Genomic DNA, 19,236 nt, shown 5'->3' with positions numbered 1-19,236 from the left:
GGTGGCAGGAATTTCCTCCACACAGCTAGCTATTTAATTAGATGGGTTTTGGAAGGATGGTACAATGGATAGAAAGCTGGCCTCCGAGTTCAACTCTTACCTAAGATGTATACTAGCCATGTGTCCCTGGACAAATTACTTAATCTTTTAGAACTCTAGGCAGTTCTCTAAGATTATATATAAGGTGCAGAGGAGGTGTTGGAGGGGCTTTCCTCAGCATAAAATTTTCTATTCTATACCAGTGTAAGTACAGTCCCTGTCCCACATCTAGTTTTGTTATTCTTTGCTTTGTTCTAACATTGTCAGCAGTGGACTAATGGCCTTAGCCATCTTTCCTAGTCTAGCTGGAATCTTGAGAGTTCAGTTAGTCCTACCTTCTTTTTTTGTACAAGAAGATAAAATTCAAAGTGATGGACAGCTGTCTATCAGTGGCATATGCTTGAATTTTGGGGTCCTGAGTCACATTTGAGGCAGCTAAGTGACACAGGAAATAGAGGCTTTAGCTCTATGATCATATGGTAGAAAAGTAACATATATGTTGCCAAAATAGTGGGGAGCAGCATGCAGACATACTATGGTAAGCTAATTAAAAACATGGTAAGAAATAGTTCATCTTATACTAAGGCCTCTAGGACAGGCTAATTTTTATTTTTTGTTTTTTTCGCTCCTCATCTGAACTTTTGGGAATCTGGGGTTGTTTTTACTTTTAAAGATATTCCATGAGAGGCAAAGCCAAGATGGTGGAGAAAAGATAACAACTTGTCTGAGGTCTCCCCAGAACTGCTCCTAATGCCTTTAAATAATGCCATAAAACAATTCCTGGAGTGGCAGAATCCAGAAAAAGATACAGTGAAATAATTTTCCAGCCAAAGAGAACTCAGAAGGTTGGCAGGAAAGGTCTGTCACACTTCACTGATAGTAGAGTGCATTCCAGCACAGGATACTCCAATGCTGACTGGACTTCAGCAGACCAAGAGCAGGCCTTGAGAGCCACTGAATCAGCAGCAACAGTAGCTGCTCCCAGAGCTCTCAGCCCACATATGGCAAGGGGTTAAACAACTTATCAGAAGGAGATTACAGGGGTCTCTTTGTTGGCACTGGGGGCAAGACTCTTGCTTTGCCCATACTCAGATCTGGGTGTCAGTTCCAGGGCTAGAAGGAATCCTAGCATACCACAGCTTGTGGCTGCAGTGGAGCAGGACCCTTGTCACAGTTCCAGGACAGAAAAGAATGCTTGTGGTCACTCACAGACCACAGCACAGTATAGCAGAGTAGTAAACACACCTCTCCTTAGATCATACCACCTCAGAAGAACTGAAAAATTTAGGTGCCTAGAAGTACCCCTGAAAACAACTGTACAAAATTGCTGAAGCCTGAGATAGTGTGCTCTCCAACCTGGTAGCAGAGCCCCACTTTAAGGAAGAGTTAAAAGTCAAGAAATAGAGTGGAAAAATGAGCAAACAGCAGAAAGAAAAATTCTAACCATAGAAAATTACTATGATGACATGGAAGATCAAATCACACACTCAGAAGAAAGCAAAATCAAAGTTCCTACATCCAAAGTCTCCAAGAAAAATATGCATTCGTCTCAGACCATGGAAGAGCTCCAAAAGGATTTTAAAAATCAAGTAAGAGAAGTAGAGGAAAAATTGAAAAAAGAAATGAGAGTCATGCAAGAAAATCATGAAAAATGAGTCAATAGCTCGCTAAAGGAGACCCAAAAAACATACTGAAGAAAATAATACCTTAAAAATAGACTAGACTGCATGACAAAAGAGGCCCAAAGAGTTAATGAGGAGAAGAATGCCTTAAAAGTCAGAATTGGCCAAATGAAAAAGGACACCCAAAAGCTCATTGAAGAAAATAATTCCTTGAAAATTAGGATGGAGCAAATGAAAGCTTAATGACTCTATGAGAAATCAAGAAATTATAATACAAAAGCAGAAGAACAAAAAATAGAAGACAATGTGAAATATCTCAATGGAAAAACAACTGACCTGGAGAGATAATCTGAGGAATGCAAATTGAAACAATTCTGAGATATTACCTCATTACCTATCAGATTGGCTAATGGGACACAAACGGAAAATGACAAATATTGGAGGGGATGTGGGGAAAATGAGACATTAATGCACTGATGGTGGAGTTGTGAACTGCTTCAGCCATTCCACAGAGCATTTTGGAGCTATGCCCCAAAGGGCAATAGAACTGTACATACCATTTGACCTAACAATGCTGCTACTCAGTCTGTATCCAAAAAGAGATGAAATAAAAAAGGGGGAAAGGACCATATTTATAGCAACTCTTTTCTGGTGGCAGAGAATTAGAAATTGGGAGGATCCCCATCAACTGGGGAATGGCTGAACAAATTGTGCTATGTGACTGTGATGGAAAATTATTGCACTATAAGAAATGATGAGCTGGATGCTCTCAGAAAAACCTGGAAAGACTTAAATGAACTGATGCAAAATGAAATGTACTGTGTACAAAGTAACAGCAATATGTTAGATGATCAGCTGAGAATGACTTAGCTATTCTCAGCAACACAACAATTCAAGACAACTCTGAAGGATTTATGATGAAAAAGTGCTATCCATCCCCAGACACGGAACTGATGGTGTCAGAATAGAGGTTGAAGCATACTACTTTTTTGCTTTCCTTATTTTTCTTGAGTATTGTTTTCCTTTGGTCTATGTTTTCTTTCACAACATGACTAATATGGAAATACATTTTGTGTGACTATACATGTATAACCGATAACAAATTGCTTGCCTTCTCAAAAAGGGCATGAGGGGGGAAGAAGGGAGAGAATTTGGAACTCAAGCTTCTAAAAATGAATTTTAAAAATTGTTTTTACATGTAATTGGGGAAAAATAAAATACTAAGAATTAAAAAAATTAAAAACTCACTATGTTACAAATAAAGCTATTACAATAACATAAATAACTTTCATATGACAGCTGGTTTAAATCTAACAGCTGAAAGAATGTCTTATGTCTCTGTTTGCCTGCTGCGCTTCCCCTTATTCCAGCCCTGGCCCTGCATGGAGCAAGACAGGGAGTCTCCACTTGTGGATATAAGCAAAAACATTGATGCTCCCAGGAGTCTGAATGTGCTCTTATGTTGATGGTTGTGTTAGCCACAGGTGTCCATGTCTATATTCGAGATGGAGAAACAATGTGTTAGGGTACTTGCTGGTCACTTACTGCGTGTGTGTCATTTCAATTCCAAATCAGTATCCTCATTAAGGTTGGAGATTGATCATTTGAAAGAATCAGGAGTGTTTAACCTAGAAAAGAAAAGACATGACAGATATCTCCAAGTATTCAAAGGGCTCTCATTATCTCATTGGCAAAGTGGATACAATAACACCTTACCTCAGGGACTGAGTATCAAAAAGGATGACATATATAGTAGACCTTAAAGCACTTTCTCTCTTTCTCCATATATATACATATATATATATGTGTGTGTGTGTATTGTGATATATACACATATATACATACAAAATACATGTACATATACATATATATACTTATACACACGTATCACTATGTATGTCATACATATATATAATACATACATATATTTGTTCAGTCACGTTCTAGTCTTTGTGACATCATTTGGAGTTTTCTTGGCAGAAATACTGCAGTAGTTTGCCATTTTCCTCTCCAACTCATTTTACAGATGAGGAAGTTGAGGCAGAGTTAAGTGACTTGCCCAGGGTCACACAGCAGTAAGTTTCTAAGACTAGATTTGAACTCATTTGAAGATGAACCTTCCCGATTCTAGACCTGGCACTCTATCCACTGAGCCACTTAGTTTCACTGTATATAAATATTAGCTATTCTGTAAGAGAGGAATTGTACTTATCTTGTTTGTCCCTGGAGGGCAGAACCAGAAACAAGGGATAGAAGCTGCAAGGAGGCAAATGTAGACTTCCCCTCAGGAAACCTTTTGTAAGGTTTTGAGCTGTCCAAGAGTACATGGGCTACCTGAAGAGGACATTGGTTCCCCTTCTGTGGAGATCTTCAAGCAGGGGCTGGATGGCCACTCATCAGGTATATTATGGGGGATGGGTCACTGAAGTTCCTTCTATCTCTGACAATCTGCGATTTTTATGAAAATTTGATGAACTTCCAAAACCTTTGCCTGAGTTTAAGCAGAGACCTAAATTACAAAACAAAACAGCCAGCCACTCCTCTGTTACTCTCTCCCTCAAAATGGCTTCTAGACATGTAAGATAAAAATTTTTTTAAAAGGGTTCAATGCTGTAAAGTAGCCAAGTTTTCTACTGAATGTGTAGAATGAAATCCCATTTCCAAACCCACCCCAACTGCCCTGTTTCTAAAGATGCTAGTGTTTTGTTGTCATGATTACAATGAATTCTGTACACATATAATTTGGGGGGGGGGGAGTGCCTTTTCTTGCCCCACCTTGACAGCATAGATGCTCTCTGGAGTGAAGGAACATCTGTTTTAAGGTAGGGAGAAGTAAACAGACTCTGAATCACAGGCAGAAAAGAAAAGACATGGCAGTATGGTAAGGTAGAAAGAGAGACAAACCTAGAGATCAAGGTTTGAATCTTGGCTCTCAGATTTACTAGCTGTATGACATTGGACAAGTCATTTTTCTCCCTTGCCTCAATTTATCCATCTGTAAAATAGAGATATTGATATTTACACTAACCTATCTCATGATACTGATGTGGAGAAAGTACTTTAAAGCATGATACTGGGTGTCGCAAAAATCTAAGTCCATTTTAAATGGCACAAGAAGTAGATTATTATTTTGCCCTGATATCAAATGTCCTTTATCCCACTTCACTGCAGGTGTCCCAATTCCCAGTACTCCCCAATCATCCACCCAAACAATTCACCACAAGCAAAGGTCCAGAAGCTTAAAGGTCCAGGTTAATGCTAATATTAAATGGTCTCCTCCTCTCCTTCTTCTGAACATTAGAAATATTTCTTTCTGTGTGCTCCTTCTCTACCAAGATCCTGGGAGGCAGCTCCAGTTTCATCTCTAGGTCCTACAGACATGGGAATGTTATTTCTAACAATGTATTCATTAAAATAAAATTCCAGTGCAGCAAAGCAAGTGGTATCCCCTATGGAGTTTTGTTTTGTCTTGTCTTCAGAATCATGGGATCTGAGTTGCAAGAGACCTCAGAGAAACAAGAAAAAAAAATAAAATATAAAAAACTCACAAATTGATGTCTTATGGATGGGAAAGGGAGAAAATTTTCAGCACAGAACAAGAATGCAAAGCATTCTTTCTCTTGGTTAAGGTTCAACACAAATTTGAACAAGAATTCCCTCTACAACGTATCTAAAAAGTGGTCATTCAGCCTTTGTTTGAAGAGCTCCAGTGAGTAGGGCTATAAGATTGTTTTCCCTTTATGTATTTCTTCCCAAATAGTCATTAGCATATTCCAAATATTAGTCATCTCTAACTCCATGTTCTCCCTCACATCCCATCAGTCATTAGCACCTATGTTTGTTGTTCAGTTGTTTCAGTTGCATCTGACTCTTTGTGACCCCATCTGGAATTTTCTCAGCAAAGATACTGCAATGATTTGCCATTTCCTTTTCCAGCTCATTTTACAGATAAGGAACTGAGGCAAACAGGGTTAAGTGACTTGCCCAGGGTCACACAGCTAGGAAGTACCTAAGTCTGGATTTGAACTCAAGAAGATGAGGTTTTCTGACTCCAGGGCTGGTACTTTATTCACTGCACCATCTAGCTGCCCCCACCAGTTCCTATAGATTGTCCCTTCAAAACATCTTTTGCATTCATCCCTTTCTATCCCATTCTCTCTTCCATTGCTGTGATGTCTCATCTCTGGTCTTATTAATGTCACTATACTTATAGTATCTCCTTCAATTGAACCTATACCCTGCTGCTGTTTAATCTCAAACAATGCCACTTTCATCCTAAAATATTTTTAAAATCTATTTCTGCCACAGTTCCTTATTACCTACAAGTAAAGTACTGACTCCTTAGCCTAACAGGTAATATTGCTCATAGCCTGCCTCTCCCATCTCATCTCCCAGTACCCCTTATACCAAGTGATCTTCTACTCTAGCCAATCTGATGAACCCCCTTATCTCCTGAATATGTTACAGATGTTATACCTCCAAAGCTTTTGCTCATAACTCTTGAAATACTTCTCCCTTCAATCCATCATCTCTGTTAGAAAAAACACCTACAAGACCTTCAAGCCAACTCCTTCATGAAGCATTGCCCAGTATTTCAGTCTGCAGCTATCTCTCCCTCCTTGAGCATATCTTACTTCTACTGAGTAAGAAAGAGTCATTAGAATACTGTATTTGGAACTAAAGGACCTGAGTTTCGAGGTCTGGGTCCCCTATATGCTACTTGTTTGACCTTCGTCAACTCACTTCTCTCTGAGCGTTAGTTCCTCTTCCATAAAATGAGGGTGAATGATGATTGAGTTAGGTGATCTCCAGTATCCCTTAGAGTAGAAATGTCACACAACACTGTATGAAACCCAAATTGGATTGAAATGAAATTGAGAGATATTTAACATAATTAATTTTAAAAGAGAAATAGATAAACATATGTGGTCTGTGTCAATAGGTGACCCCCAGGATTCTTATATGTGATTTGGTGGCTCTCATCTCAATTTGAGTTTGATGACATTGCCTTAAAACTAAATCTATGATCCTTTGGCTCTGAAGCCCTTCTGCTTTGTACTATTAATTGTCCATATATATAAATAAGTCATTCTTAATTTTTTTTTCACTTGGAGCACAGCATTTGTGAGGAATTGTGACCCAGGATGGGAGAATCCCAACACTGTGCTTATTTGCATATGCATAGCAGCTTTACGATCCATAAATTGGCTGGAGGGGTGCATGTAATTGCAAATGTAAATTCCATGCCATCCCTGGTGCATCAAGGGACCCTCCTGGTATAAATCTTACTCCCCCAACTAGAGAGCGAGTTCCTTGAAAGCAGGTACTATGGCATACATTTCTTTTTGACCATCCAGATGTGTTTTCTCACAACACACAATAAGTGCTGTATATTTGTCAATGGAAGAGTATGTGCCATTTATTCCCTGGGCTTCCCAGATTGCATGCACCTTTTTCATCAGTTGTCTAGATTGCAGGAAACTTCAGGCACAATAGTCCCCAAATGAACTAACCAGTCCTTCCATGGTGAGGTCTCTCTGTCTCGTTTGGATGAATTCTGAGACTAAGCTGACAAACTGCTCCTTTCTCCTGCAGGCTGTCACATATAGTAAAGCTGATAGCCTCATACCCTGGAGAGTGGGAGAATTTTCCCAGCCAGGGTGGGCTGTACTGTTTTTCCCTTAGGCTCATATTCCACCAAGTATCAGTGATATCTTACACCATATGTCAGCTGGGAAACAAACCAGGCCCACTTCAAGGCTCAACAGACCCACCAGAACAGTGAAACTGCTGTGTAAATATTTATGGGGAGAGCCTTCACCCCCACACTTCCTTCTCCTCCTCCCCTTACTGCTCTCCTCCTTTGCTTTTGTTCATCACTCTGGGGGCAGAGCTGGGGCAGGTGCCTTGTGGATTTGCCACCACAGCCACCACTCACTTTTCTGCCTCCCTCTTTTCTGACATGACATGCAGCCACTTACTGGAATGATTGCTGGTCTAAAATTACTCTTCTGTTTTCAAATTTAATTAGGCTGCATTTTATAATAACAAAATAGAACCCCACATCCAAGGATATTTGATGGGGATTGACTTTTTTTAAAAAGTGTCCAGACCAGTTCAAGTCTGAAAATGGAGGCCTGTAGCTGCCTTTTGTCTAGAAAATGTTAATTCCTTTATATTCAAGTTGATAACGAACCCTATTTTTGTTGGAAGAGGCAAAGGTTGAAAAATCAACATCATGATTATAATAAATACGTATGTTTAGTCCATGAATGTGATTTCATCAGTGTAAGGGAACTCCACTGGTGAAAACCATCCATAACTTAGCTTCCTAAAGCATGAGAGATTGAATGATTTGTCCAGGTTCACTTGAACTTGCATCTTTTTGACTCTACGATGAGCCCACTATGCCATGTTGATGCTCAGCTGGCATTTATAGAATGCTTCAAGGGTTGCTAAGCAATCTCAATACACTTAAGCCTTATGGTAACCCTATAAGGTAAGTGTAGTACTATATTAATATGCCCATTTTATAGATAAGGAAGCTGAGGCTCAAAGAGGACCCACAGCTAGTCAATATGAGAGATGGAATTTGATTCTGGGTCTCCCTGACTCCAAGTTTAGCATAGTATCTATCCACAATGTTACTCTGCCTCTCTCAATAAAATTCTAGACACTCATGGGTATTCTCCCTCTTCAGTATCTTTTCATATCATATTATATTATATTATATTCTCTTTTTAATCATTCTACAACAGTGTACCTTCTATGGGCGTGGATACTTCTAGCCCAGGAAGTGATTTCTAGTTTTTGAGGACATAGGAGGAGAGTGTTACAAACTTCATATCATGGGGAATCAAACTCCAAGATAAGACATGATGTGATTGGTCAGATGTTCACGTATCTACTTTTTATCTACTTTCATGGATCTGTGGCCCTGTCTTTGTTTATGTTACCCTCACCTGTAATGTCTTCACCTCTTTTCTCTCCTTTTCCGTGTCCTATTTCAAGTTACAAAAACACCCAGCTCAAGTCTCACCTTTCCCTTGCAGCCTTTCTGGACCCTGGGTCTATTTTGCTTTGGTTTTATCTGAGATTACAATTGCCACCCCTGCCTTTTTTTTCCTAAAGCATAATAGATTCTGCTCCAGCCCTTTATTTTAACTATGTGTGCATCTTTCTGTGTCAAGTGTGTCTCTTACACATAACATATTATTGGATTCTGGTTCCTAATCCATTCTGCCATCTGCTTCCATTTTCTGGGTTAGCTCATCCCATTCACATTCATAGTTATGATTTCTAGGCATGTATTTCCCTTCCTCCTATTTTCTTCTGTTTATGCTGTTCTCTCTCTTTTTATCTTATCCTTCCTCTAAAGTCTGTTTTGCTTCTGACTGCTGCCTCCTTTAAACTGCCTTCACTTTTATCAGCCCTCTTCCCCATTACTCTTATTCCCTTTTCTTCCTATTTCCCTACTGAGTAAAATAGATTTCTATACCCAACCAAGTATGTATATGTATTCTTCCCCTTTTGAACTAATCCCAATGAAAGTGAGGTTCAAGCATTGCCCACCATCCCCCCATTTTCCCTTACATTCTAAAAGTTCTTCCTTGCACACCTCTTATACACTGTGGTAAGCATTGGGGATACAAATAAGAAAAAGAAAAAGAAGCACTGTCCTCAAGGAACTTATAATCTAATGGAGGAAAACAGTACACCAATGGAAGTTGAATGAGGTGGAATAGTACCCAGGAGTGCGAGGCCGTAGAGTCAAAACCAAGCAAAGCAGCTGATGGAAAATGGCAAGTTATCTGGGAAGTTCTGAGCCCTTCTTAAAGGAAGGCTTTGGAAGGACCATCAGGCGAAATGAAGGATTCGATTTGTATTACTTAGAACCAGAAACAATGGGTGAAAGCTGCAAAGAGGCAGATTTAGCCTTGATATCAGAAAAACCTTTCTATCAGAGCTATCCAAAAGTAGAACTAAGTGTCTTAGGAGGCAGGGGGTTCCCTCTCATGGGAGTTCTTCAAGCAAAGGTTGCATGACCATTTTGACAGATATGTTGCAGGTGAAATAATAATAGATAATATTGATGTAGGTTTAGTAAAAGGTTTAACGTTTGTAAAACACTTTACAAATATTATTTCATTCTCACAGCTCTGGAACATAGGTGCCATTACTATCCCCATTTGACAGTTAAAGAAATTGAGGGAGACAGAAATAAAGTAACTTGCCTGGGATCAGAGAGCCAATAAGTGTCTGAGGCTGGTTTTTAACTCAGGTCTTCCTGACTCCAGGTCCAGGGCTCTATCCACCTCCTTCCTTTATCCTTATTCATACGTGGGCTAGACTAAAATGGCTACTTAAGTCCTTAAGATTCTGCGATTCTGTGAATGCCCATTGCATTCTATGTGTACTCTGCTTAGATATCATGTTGTGTTGTGTCTCCAGTGAGAGCATGTGGAGAGTTAATGTTACATTTCATGTATTCTGCTTAGTACCTGCAAGGGTGTTGAACACAAAGTATAGAGTAGAAGCACAGAAATGTCAGGAACCATTCTGAATGTCACCTGGGAATTATTCATAACCTTTGACCCAATAATCCTGCTACTTACTGGGCATAGCCCAAGATGATCAAGGACAAAAACAAAGGTCCATTATATACCCCAATATGCATAGGAACACTCTTTGTGGTAGCAAGAAACAGTAAACAAAATGCCTTCATTTGGTGTAGGACAGAAGTAGCTATGGAATAGGAAATTAATGGAATAGTTATTGTACAGTAAAAGATGACAAATATGAGGAATTCAGACACAGGAAGAGTATGGAGTAACATAGAGTAAAATAAACAGAGTCAAAAGAAAAATAATGTCTATAATGATGTGAATGAAAAGGTTACTAAAAGGAGGTTGAATGCTATGAATAGATAATGAAACATACTTTCCTCTTCACATCCCAGTGATTCTGAACTCCTGTAGATTATCATGCCAAACCCACCCCCCTCCCACATCATCCAATTCCTATCCCACTCAACCCTCCCACCCCAAAGTTTCAACCCAATACCTCCAAGGCCTTCTACTTTACCCTCTGGAACACTTGTTCCATAGGCAACAAATACTTCATCTTCAGTCTTTTCTTCTTCCATTCCTTCCATCTAATAGCTTTTACTGAAACCAAGACATTGCCTCCTTGGCCACCCCTTCTACTTCTCTCAAGCTCCTCAGCTTACTGGTTGAGGCAGGGGTAGTAGAATAGTCCTTGCTCCCCATTGCCATTTCCAGGTTCTCCTCCTTCTTCTATCACTCAGTAACTTCTCTTCCCCTAAAGCCCAAGTGATTCATATCTACCACCCAATCAGAATCCTGGTACCTATTGTCTACAGATCCCCAGGTCACTCCCCTTCCTTCTTTAATAAGTTTGGTACCTGGTACACAATTATTTCTTTTCTCCGTCTCCTGTCTTCAACATGCACACTGACTTTCCTTCAAATACCCTAAATGTTTAGGGTTCCTCAACCTACTCACTTTCCATGTACTACTCTTCCACCTCACCTCAGCCACACACAGAGATGGTCATACCCATGCCACACAGAAGTACCACCTCAATGTTCAAGAATTTGACATCCCCTTATCTGTCAATAACTTTTCACCTCTCCCCCTTTTTGCATCCTCAGCACTTAGCACATAGTATGTCTTTAATGAATGTTTAATGACTGCTTGAGAGAGGCTAGATATTAGTCAGACCGAATATTGCTAGGGGCAATGCTTGATGGTACAGTAGATAGAGTACTCGGCCTGGACACTGGAAGACTCAAATGAGGCCCTAGACATTTCCTGTCTGTGTGGCCCTGGCAAATCATTTAATGTTTGTCTGCCTCAGTTTCCTAAAAGGTAGAATGGAGATAGTAAAAGCACCTACCTCTCAGGATTATTGTGAGAGGATCAAATGGAATAATATTTGTGAAGCACTTAGGTATAGAGCCTGCACAGAGTAGGTGCATAATAAATGCTTATTCCTTTCCCGCCCACCCACCCCACTTCCCTATTGTATATATTGTCACTGTATCTGCTGTTTTCTGACTGTTTTCCTTTGGCACACAAGAGGATTTAGTCAAGGAGAGGGTATGTTGAAATGATTGCAAAGGAAACATAAAAACTGATCAATAAAATGTATTTTTTAAAAAATGAATAAAACTGTTTACCTTCAAATATAATTATCTCAATCAATAAGCATCTATTAAGTGCTTCCTATGTGCCTGGGACACAAGGGAAACACTGCCTACCCTCAAGGCCCTTGACATTATAAGGGATGAGAATACAGGTTTTTAGATGAAGACTGTAATTACTTCAGAAGAAATGCTAAGGATCTTGGAGGTCATGGAGATAACCTCTATGCATTCATTGGATCCAGTTCAGTAAGTCTATGGATCGAGCTGGAGCTCAGGCTCTTGGCTTCAGAAAGAGAAGAGGCAGACTCAGAGCCCCCACTAATCCCCTCCCCCCATGCCCCTACCCTTGGATGGGGTTGAGCCTCTCCCTCCATTGCCCCCTGCCTAGACTCAGTACTACAATCAAAGACTTCCCTGTCACATGCAGAGCCAAGCACCCCCAGCTTTTGCAGCTCCCAGCAGCGAGAGATTGAGAAGTGATCCCACCTCTGTCACTTCTTTCTTGCAAAAGGCATTCTTGAGTTAGAGTAATAATGTGTTAATTCCCTTCTGTGCTTCACTCCCCTCCAGGGTTGAGGCTAATTTTCCCAGCAACTGATTAAAATTCACTGCTAACTTTGTGGTCCCACCCTTATAGCTCTCTGAAGAGGCAGTGACTGTGAAGGTGAAAGCTGACAGGATGACATTGTTGTTCTCTCTCCTGCTTCTGTCTTCCAGGCTCTATTACCCGGGCTTTCATCCCGTCAGAGCAGTCCAGGTAATGAAAGTTGGCAAACTGCAGCAGCACCAAGGCTTGTATCCTCAAGCCCTGGAGACCTTGAAACAGGTGAGCGCCCAGTGGCTTCTCTCCTTTCTTGCCTGGCCTCTTTCCCTGGGGATATACCAAGCTTGCCTTTCTTTCTTCCTGTTTTGTATTACTCCCTTATTTTCCCTATTTGGTACAACAAAAACTCATGGTGATAACCCAAGGAAACAAAACAGGAGAATGAGACCAGACCTAGATGAAAATTGTTTATTGAAAGTCATCGTACACAGAATAAAAGGATTTTAAAATTAGAAGGAACTGGAAGAAACTACCTAATCCAATTCCTTCTTTTTATAGCTGAGGAAGCTAAGACCCAGGGATGGTGACTTAATGAAGTTCACGCAGCTAGGAAATAGCAAAACCTAGGTGACCCTGGGTCTCTTGACCTGAAATCATTATGATCCTACTGCCCCAAATCTTCCCTTTCCTTCTCTGTCAGTGCCTTAGGTTATTCCCCTTCCATCTTCCTCAGGAGCCTCTACTTTGGCAACTCACCTCTGCCTTTCCACCTGTGCTAACATGTAACATATAGTAAGCACTCATAATACTAGGTAACATTTATGTAGACAAGGATTTGCATAGCACTTATATTATTTCATAAGTTTATATAAATTGATTGATTTAACTCTTTCCCTCAGGTCTAGTTATTGTGACGTAGGGTTACATGGAAAGCTTGCCCTCTTGTTTCCCTGCAGTATAATCTCTTGACCTCACTGCCATCTCTTTGACATGTGCCAGTCTTATAGCCTATTCACAGGATTTAGAAGTCTTGGAGATCATCTAGTACAAACTGCTCATTGCTCATTTTACAGATGAGGAAACCAAGGCCCAAAGAGAGAAACTGGTTTGTTGGAGGTCATAGAGATATTAAGACACTGAACTAGGATATGAACCTAGGTCATCTGACACTAAATACAGTCAGTATTCTTTCTGCTGGGCAGCTAGGTAGTGCAGTAGGTAGAGCACCAGGCATGGAGAGTCAGAAAGACTCATCTTCCTGAGTTCAAATCTGGCCTCAAATACTTATTACCTGTGTGACCCTGGACAAGTCACTTAACTCTCTTTGCCTCAGTTTCCTTATCTGTAAAAATGAGTTGGAGAAGGAATTGGCAAACCATTCTAGTACCTGCCAAGAAAATCTCAAATGGGGTCATGAAGAGTCAGACACAACTGAAAAAAACAAACCACAAAAGTATGAAATAAGACTGGTTGAAGCCAGATAGTAGAGAACCTTAAATGTCAAGTTGAGAACTTTATATTTTAGTCTCGAGGACTAAAATTTGGGAGTTATTGAAGGGTTTTCAGGAGGGGAATAATGTGGTCACACATCTACATTAGGAAGATTATTTTGACCATTGTGTCAAAATATTGGATACAAAATTTAAATTGGAAATGGATACAGGAATCAAGGAGAATGGGAAACATTTGCAACACTCTAAGCAAGAGGTGATAAGGGTCTTGTGAGTGAAAAAAAGGAAACAAATATGAGATGTTTTGGAGGCAGAATTTTTAACATTTGGCAAGTGATTAAATATGGGGAGTGAGGCACAGGGAAGGATTAAAGACTGTCACCTAGCTGACCTTCCTAGAGAGGAAAATAGTGACCTCAACAGAAATAGGGAAGTTGGGGGGAAGAACAGATGTAGAGGAGAAGATGAACAGTTTAGGATGGGACATGGTGAGTTTGAAGTGATAGTAAAAGAATTTGACATCAAGAGTTAGAAAATTCCATCCATGTCAGCAACTCTGCCCTTAAACTTCTAAGCTCAACACTGGGACATAGGGTTGTCAATTTAGGGCTGGAGGGGACCTTAGAGAGCATAAGACCACAAGAGCTAGGAGGGACCTCAGAGACCAAGTTCAACCCTCTCATTTTACTGATGAGGAAATTGAGACCCAGAAAAGTAACTGGCTTTGTTCAGCATTGCCAGATAGTAAGTAGCAGAGCTGAGACCTAAACCCTGGTCTTCTGATTCCAAACCCAGGGTTCTTTCCAATTTATACCACTGCCCTTTCCCAAAACTGAACTCAGCATTTTTCTCCAAATCACCTCTGAAAATTCAAAACCTGGTTGGCTCTTCCTTCTCTTATTCCCAAACCCAGTCCCTCACCTCTTTCCTTTCTGTTTCTGGAATCTCTCATGCATCCTCTTCTCTCTGTCAATCAATTGACTGGCATTTATTAAGCACCTATTATGTGACAGGCCTGTATTAAGCTCTGAGGAGATAAGAAAGGCAAAAGACAGTCCCTGTCCTCAAGGGGCTTATAGGGGTAATGGATTGTTTCCACTACTACTACTCTAGCCCTAGCCCTTACCACCTCTTTCCTGGGCTATTAAAACGGGCTTCTGTTTAGTTTCTCAGTGTTCTTTATTTGCTGCCCCCTTCCCCCCTGCAATCTACACTGACAACTGTCTAAGACCAAGTTTTAGAGAAAATGATGCTATACATTGGTAGGGTAAGTTCCTCATGGAGAGCTCCCCACACTGTTGAAATCACAAATTTGGTTTAGAAAACAAACCATTATTGCCTCTCATGTAACAGCATGTAGTCATGTAGCATTTAAGATTTTTAGAGAACAGCCCTGTGAGGCAAGTATAAATATTATTATACCCATTTTACAATAAGAAAATTGAGACTTAGGAAACCCCTTAATGGCTCCCCAGCATCTTTCCAAATAAAGTCCAAACTCCTTGGATCTTCCTAATCTGATCTCACCCTACATTTCTGAACCTCAGCAGCATTATTTACTATTCCCTGGTGCTATTCTCACCTCCATGCCATCATTCACCCTGTTCTGTGCTCTTAGAATGTTCTCCACATGACCAGTTACTACTCTGCCTTCAAGACCCAGCTAAAGTGCTCCCCTGATGTTGTCCCAGATCCCCTCAGCCAGAGCTCCTTTCCCCTTCCTCTTCACTCTCAGAGTGCTTTGTACCTTTTAAAATTGTACTTTCATGCTGGAAATGGTGGTACATTCCTGTAATGTAATCCCCACTACCAGGGAAGCTAAGGCTTGTGGGTCCCTTTGAGTTTAGGAGTTCTAAACTGATCAGATGTCTGTACTAAGCCTAGCATCAGTATGGTAAGCCCCCAAGAAGGAAGGGAACACTAAAGAGGAGGAAATGTACCCAGATTAGAAAGAAAGCAGGTCAAATCACCTGTGCCAATCAGTAGTGGGATCAGTCTCGAAAGTAGCGGCTTCACTTCCAGCCCGAGTGAGATAAGAAGACACAGTCTTAAACAACAACAACGACAAAAAAAACACAAAAAAACCCAACCTTTTTGTGTCTTATCTTTTTTATAAGGATTTTGTAAATATCTTGTGTTTCTGACCAGTGTATCCATGTTACAAAGAACCACCTTTATCCTTTTCTTCTTTTTCCAGCAACTCCTTTCTCTGTATATCATACAAAGTAGCCATGCTATGGAATGAATGAGTGCACAAATGAATGAATTAGTCACCTTATGGACTAGTGCTATTTACCTATTTTTTTAAACTTAATTTCCCTGTTAAATTTCCTGTTAGCTTTCAGAAGTTGTTCTAGGTGACCCAAAGGTTAAAAAACAGAAAAATCTCCCAAACCATACTCTTTGTCCTTTGAAATTGATGTTCTCCACCATAGCCTATAAAGCTTCCAGCATTCTTCCTTGTCTTCAAAATCCATGAAATAATGGAACAAAATAATTTAAGGCAATACAAAGAGTTTCAAAAGCTAGGTTTGGGGCAGAAAACGGTACAGGAATAGAATTTGTTACAAATCCAATTAGGTCTGAGCCTGCCTCAGGAACTAAATACACTTAGCCCCACTCTGATTTGGTTAGACTTCCATTTCTACTGTTCATGGACTGAAATGCTTTTGATAGCTGCCATGGAAAAAGTCCTATGTCTCCTCTCAGTGTCTCCTTTCTGATTTCTCTTGTCTCATCTTTAATCTACTTTCATTTCTTTCCACTTATTTCTTGGGAGGATTTTGTTTGCTGCTAATTTGACTTTGTGGACCTCAGGGAGGATATTCCTCATCTGATTTCTCTTATAAATGAGCCAGCTCATTTTCTATGAGCTGCCAACCAGTTAGAGGATCCCAGATTTTGACCCCAAAGCTCTCTGCTCTTCGGTGAGTGAGATCAAGTGGATCGTACAAATACAATGACTTAAAAAAAAAATCTCCATCCCCTCCCAGGTTATGCGTTGAGTGCAACAAATTTATGCACACTCATCCTTTTTTATTGCTTACTAAGCATTTTACCTTTCTTTGGCATCATATTTTACTTTTCTTATTCCTGATCAGAGTACAGGTCAAACACAGAGTCCAATTCTATCAGTCTCTGAATTGTTGCTTCAATTAGAATGATAAATAGCATTTGCCAGTATGTCTAGAAAGAAATCAGACTGGAACCTCCCTTGCCCTTATCTTGTTTCAGTTTTCACTGCTAATTTCTGTTTCCCAGTCCCTCTTTAGTGGGATAAATTTATGGTGGTAAAATCCCAACTTTTTCATCTCCATGATCTCTTGAAGAGGCTGACATCCATCACCCTGAGACTATTTGAAATTCACTTGCTTCAATTCCTTTTAAGGTTTTAAGATCTTGAAACTTGAGAAAGAGGGAAATATAAAATGTAGATCTTGATGTCAAACTCAGAAAAGAAACAGATCTCTGGGGACCACATATTAACTTAGAAAACTCCAAATTAACATTATCTTTGTTGCATTGTATTTTTATTTGTTTTGTTAAACTTTTTTCAATTATATTTTAATCTGGTTCTGGCTCACAGAGGAATTTTGTGGCCCAATAGTCAGCAGGCGGTTTGAGGAAAGCCTTGAATATATACCGTCAGGAAGATGAGTCCTGGCACTAACTATCTACCTGCTCAGGGAAGGGACTTTAGGAGTATCTAATTCAGTCTTCTACAGACACACACAAAACTTAAAGATGAGCAAACAGAGGCTCAGGGAGGTTGTGACTTGCCTAATGTCATATAAATGTTACATTTTGAGCCAGTCCTCTAACTTCCAAATCCAGTGCTTTTTCTACAAGTTGCCTCCCATCCTGGGTTAGGATAATGGCTTATTCCTTCATCCATTTGTTTAATCAGCATAAAATCTAGACTAGAGAATGTTTTATTTTTGCCTTTGAGTCTCTAGGGTGTAGCCCACAATGTTAAGCTCTTGGGATACAGAGACATGAATGAAGTCATCTTTGCTATTTACAATGGGTGTGACCTTGGCCAAGAGACATCTTATCTTTAGGCCTGTTTTCTCAACTCTAAAATGAAGGGCTTGTCATATATGGTCTCTAATGTTCCTTTCCGTTCGAGATCCTATGATGGAAAGATTTCCATGACAACTCTTGGAACTCCTCCTTGATACCACTGGTACTATAACTTCTGTTTGGTATATATTTCAGACACAGAGAATAAGAAAAAGAGTAGGAAGATGATGACAGACAGAGCTTCTTATAAATACTAGTTAATACTAACTGGAAGCTGGCACATCGGTACAAAGCCAATGCACAATCTTTCTGATAATAAGATAAAATCCTCTCACCCTCCGAGCTCCAATGCTGTCACCCCCATTTCTGACAGCAGCCATAAGGGAATCAAGTATGATTTTATGGGGGGTGGAGGGAGGAAGCATTAGAGCAGGAATCCAAAGACAAACCTTCTAATCGCAGCGGTGCTATTAACAATCACTGTGATTCTTTAGCGAGTGACTTTGTGTCTCTGGGTCCCAGTTCTGTTGTCTACCTGATGATGGCTAAAATTCCTTCAGCTCTCATAGGCTGTGATTTTGAAGGACACCATAAGTTAGCAAGTATTTATGAAGAGCCTACTATGCACCAGGCACTGTGCTGGGCAGTAGGGACACAAAAGCAAAAATAAAACAATTTCTGTTTTCAAAGAGCTTCCATTCTGTTGGCATAGAGAAAATGACCATTTTGTAGATCATAGATCTAGAGTTGGAATGGACATCAGAGACCCTCTAATCCAACTTGTACATTGTACAGATGAGAAAATTGAGGCCAAGGGAAATTACATGCAAGTTCAAGGTCCCATAGCTAGTAAGCATCAGAAATTGGATATGAGCCCCAAATCATATGTAAGTGTGTGTGTGTATTTGCATATATGCAAAATAAGTAAAAGATAAATATGAGATAAATGATGTAATGCTGGTGGGAAAAGATAGAATTGGAAAGAGCTGGGAGATTACCTCCAGGACTTGCCCTTTTCAATGGGGCTTGTAGCCATGATCTTCTTGGGATCCTATCATACTAAGGAACTCAACTAAGTAGTAAAGAAAACTAGGTAAGAAGGTATGGATTGCTCCACACAGCTGATCCCCACTACTAGATGAAAAATTCAAAGTACTTCTCTTACTGATGGCAGTTCTTTGGCAATATTGATGGGTAAGACCCAGTGGATAGAGCACTGGGCTTGGAGTCAGGAAGACCTGAGTTCAAATATGACCTCAGACACTTATTAGTTGTGTGACCCTGAGCAAGTCACCTAACCCTGTTTGCTTCATTTTCCTCATCTGTAATTTGAGCTGGAAGGGGAAATGGCATTCTTTGTGACCTGAGTGAAACAACTGAACAATAACC

The 19,236-nt window shown here is 40.1% G+C and overlaps 1 protein-coding gene across 3 annotated transcripts in view; it reads left to right on the top strand.

Annotated features, from left to right (window-relative positions):
• SMYD3 (SET and MYND domain containing 3) overlaps positions 1-19,236 on the top strand; it is a 1,053,751-nt gene that overhangs the window by 1,019,062 nt on the left and 15,453 nt on the right. For all 3 annotated transcript variants that reach the window (XM_072647643.1, XM_072647645.1, XM_072647644.1), the window contains one exon: positions 12,547-12,655. In XM_072647643.1, coding sequence (XP_072503744.1) covers positions 12,547-12,655 — 109 coding nt within the window. The remainder of the gene's footprint in view (positions 1-12,546; positions 12,656-19,236) is intronic.

The sequence above is a fragment of the Notamacropus eugenii genome, chromosome 2, assembly GCF_028372415.1.
Source record: "Notamacropus eugenii isolate mMacEug1 chromosome 2, mMacEug1.pri_v2, whole genome shotgun sequence".
NCBI lineage: Eukaryota > Metazoa > Chordata > Mammalia > Diprotodontia > Macropodidae > Notamacropus > Notamacropus eugenii.
This window is presented reverse-complemented; position numbering and strand designations above follow the sequence as displayed.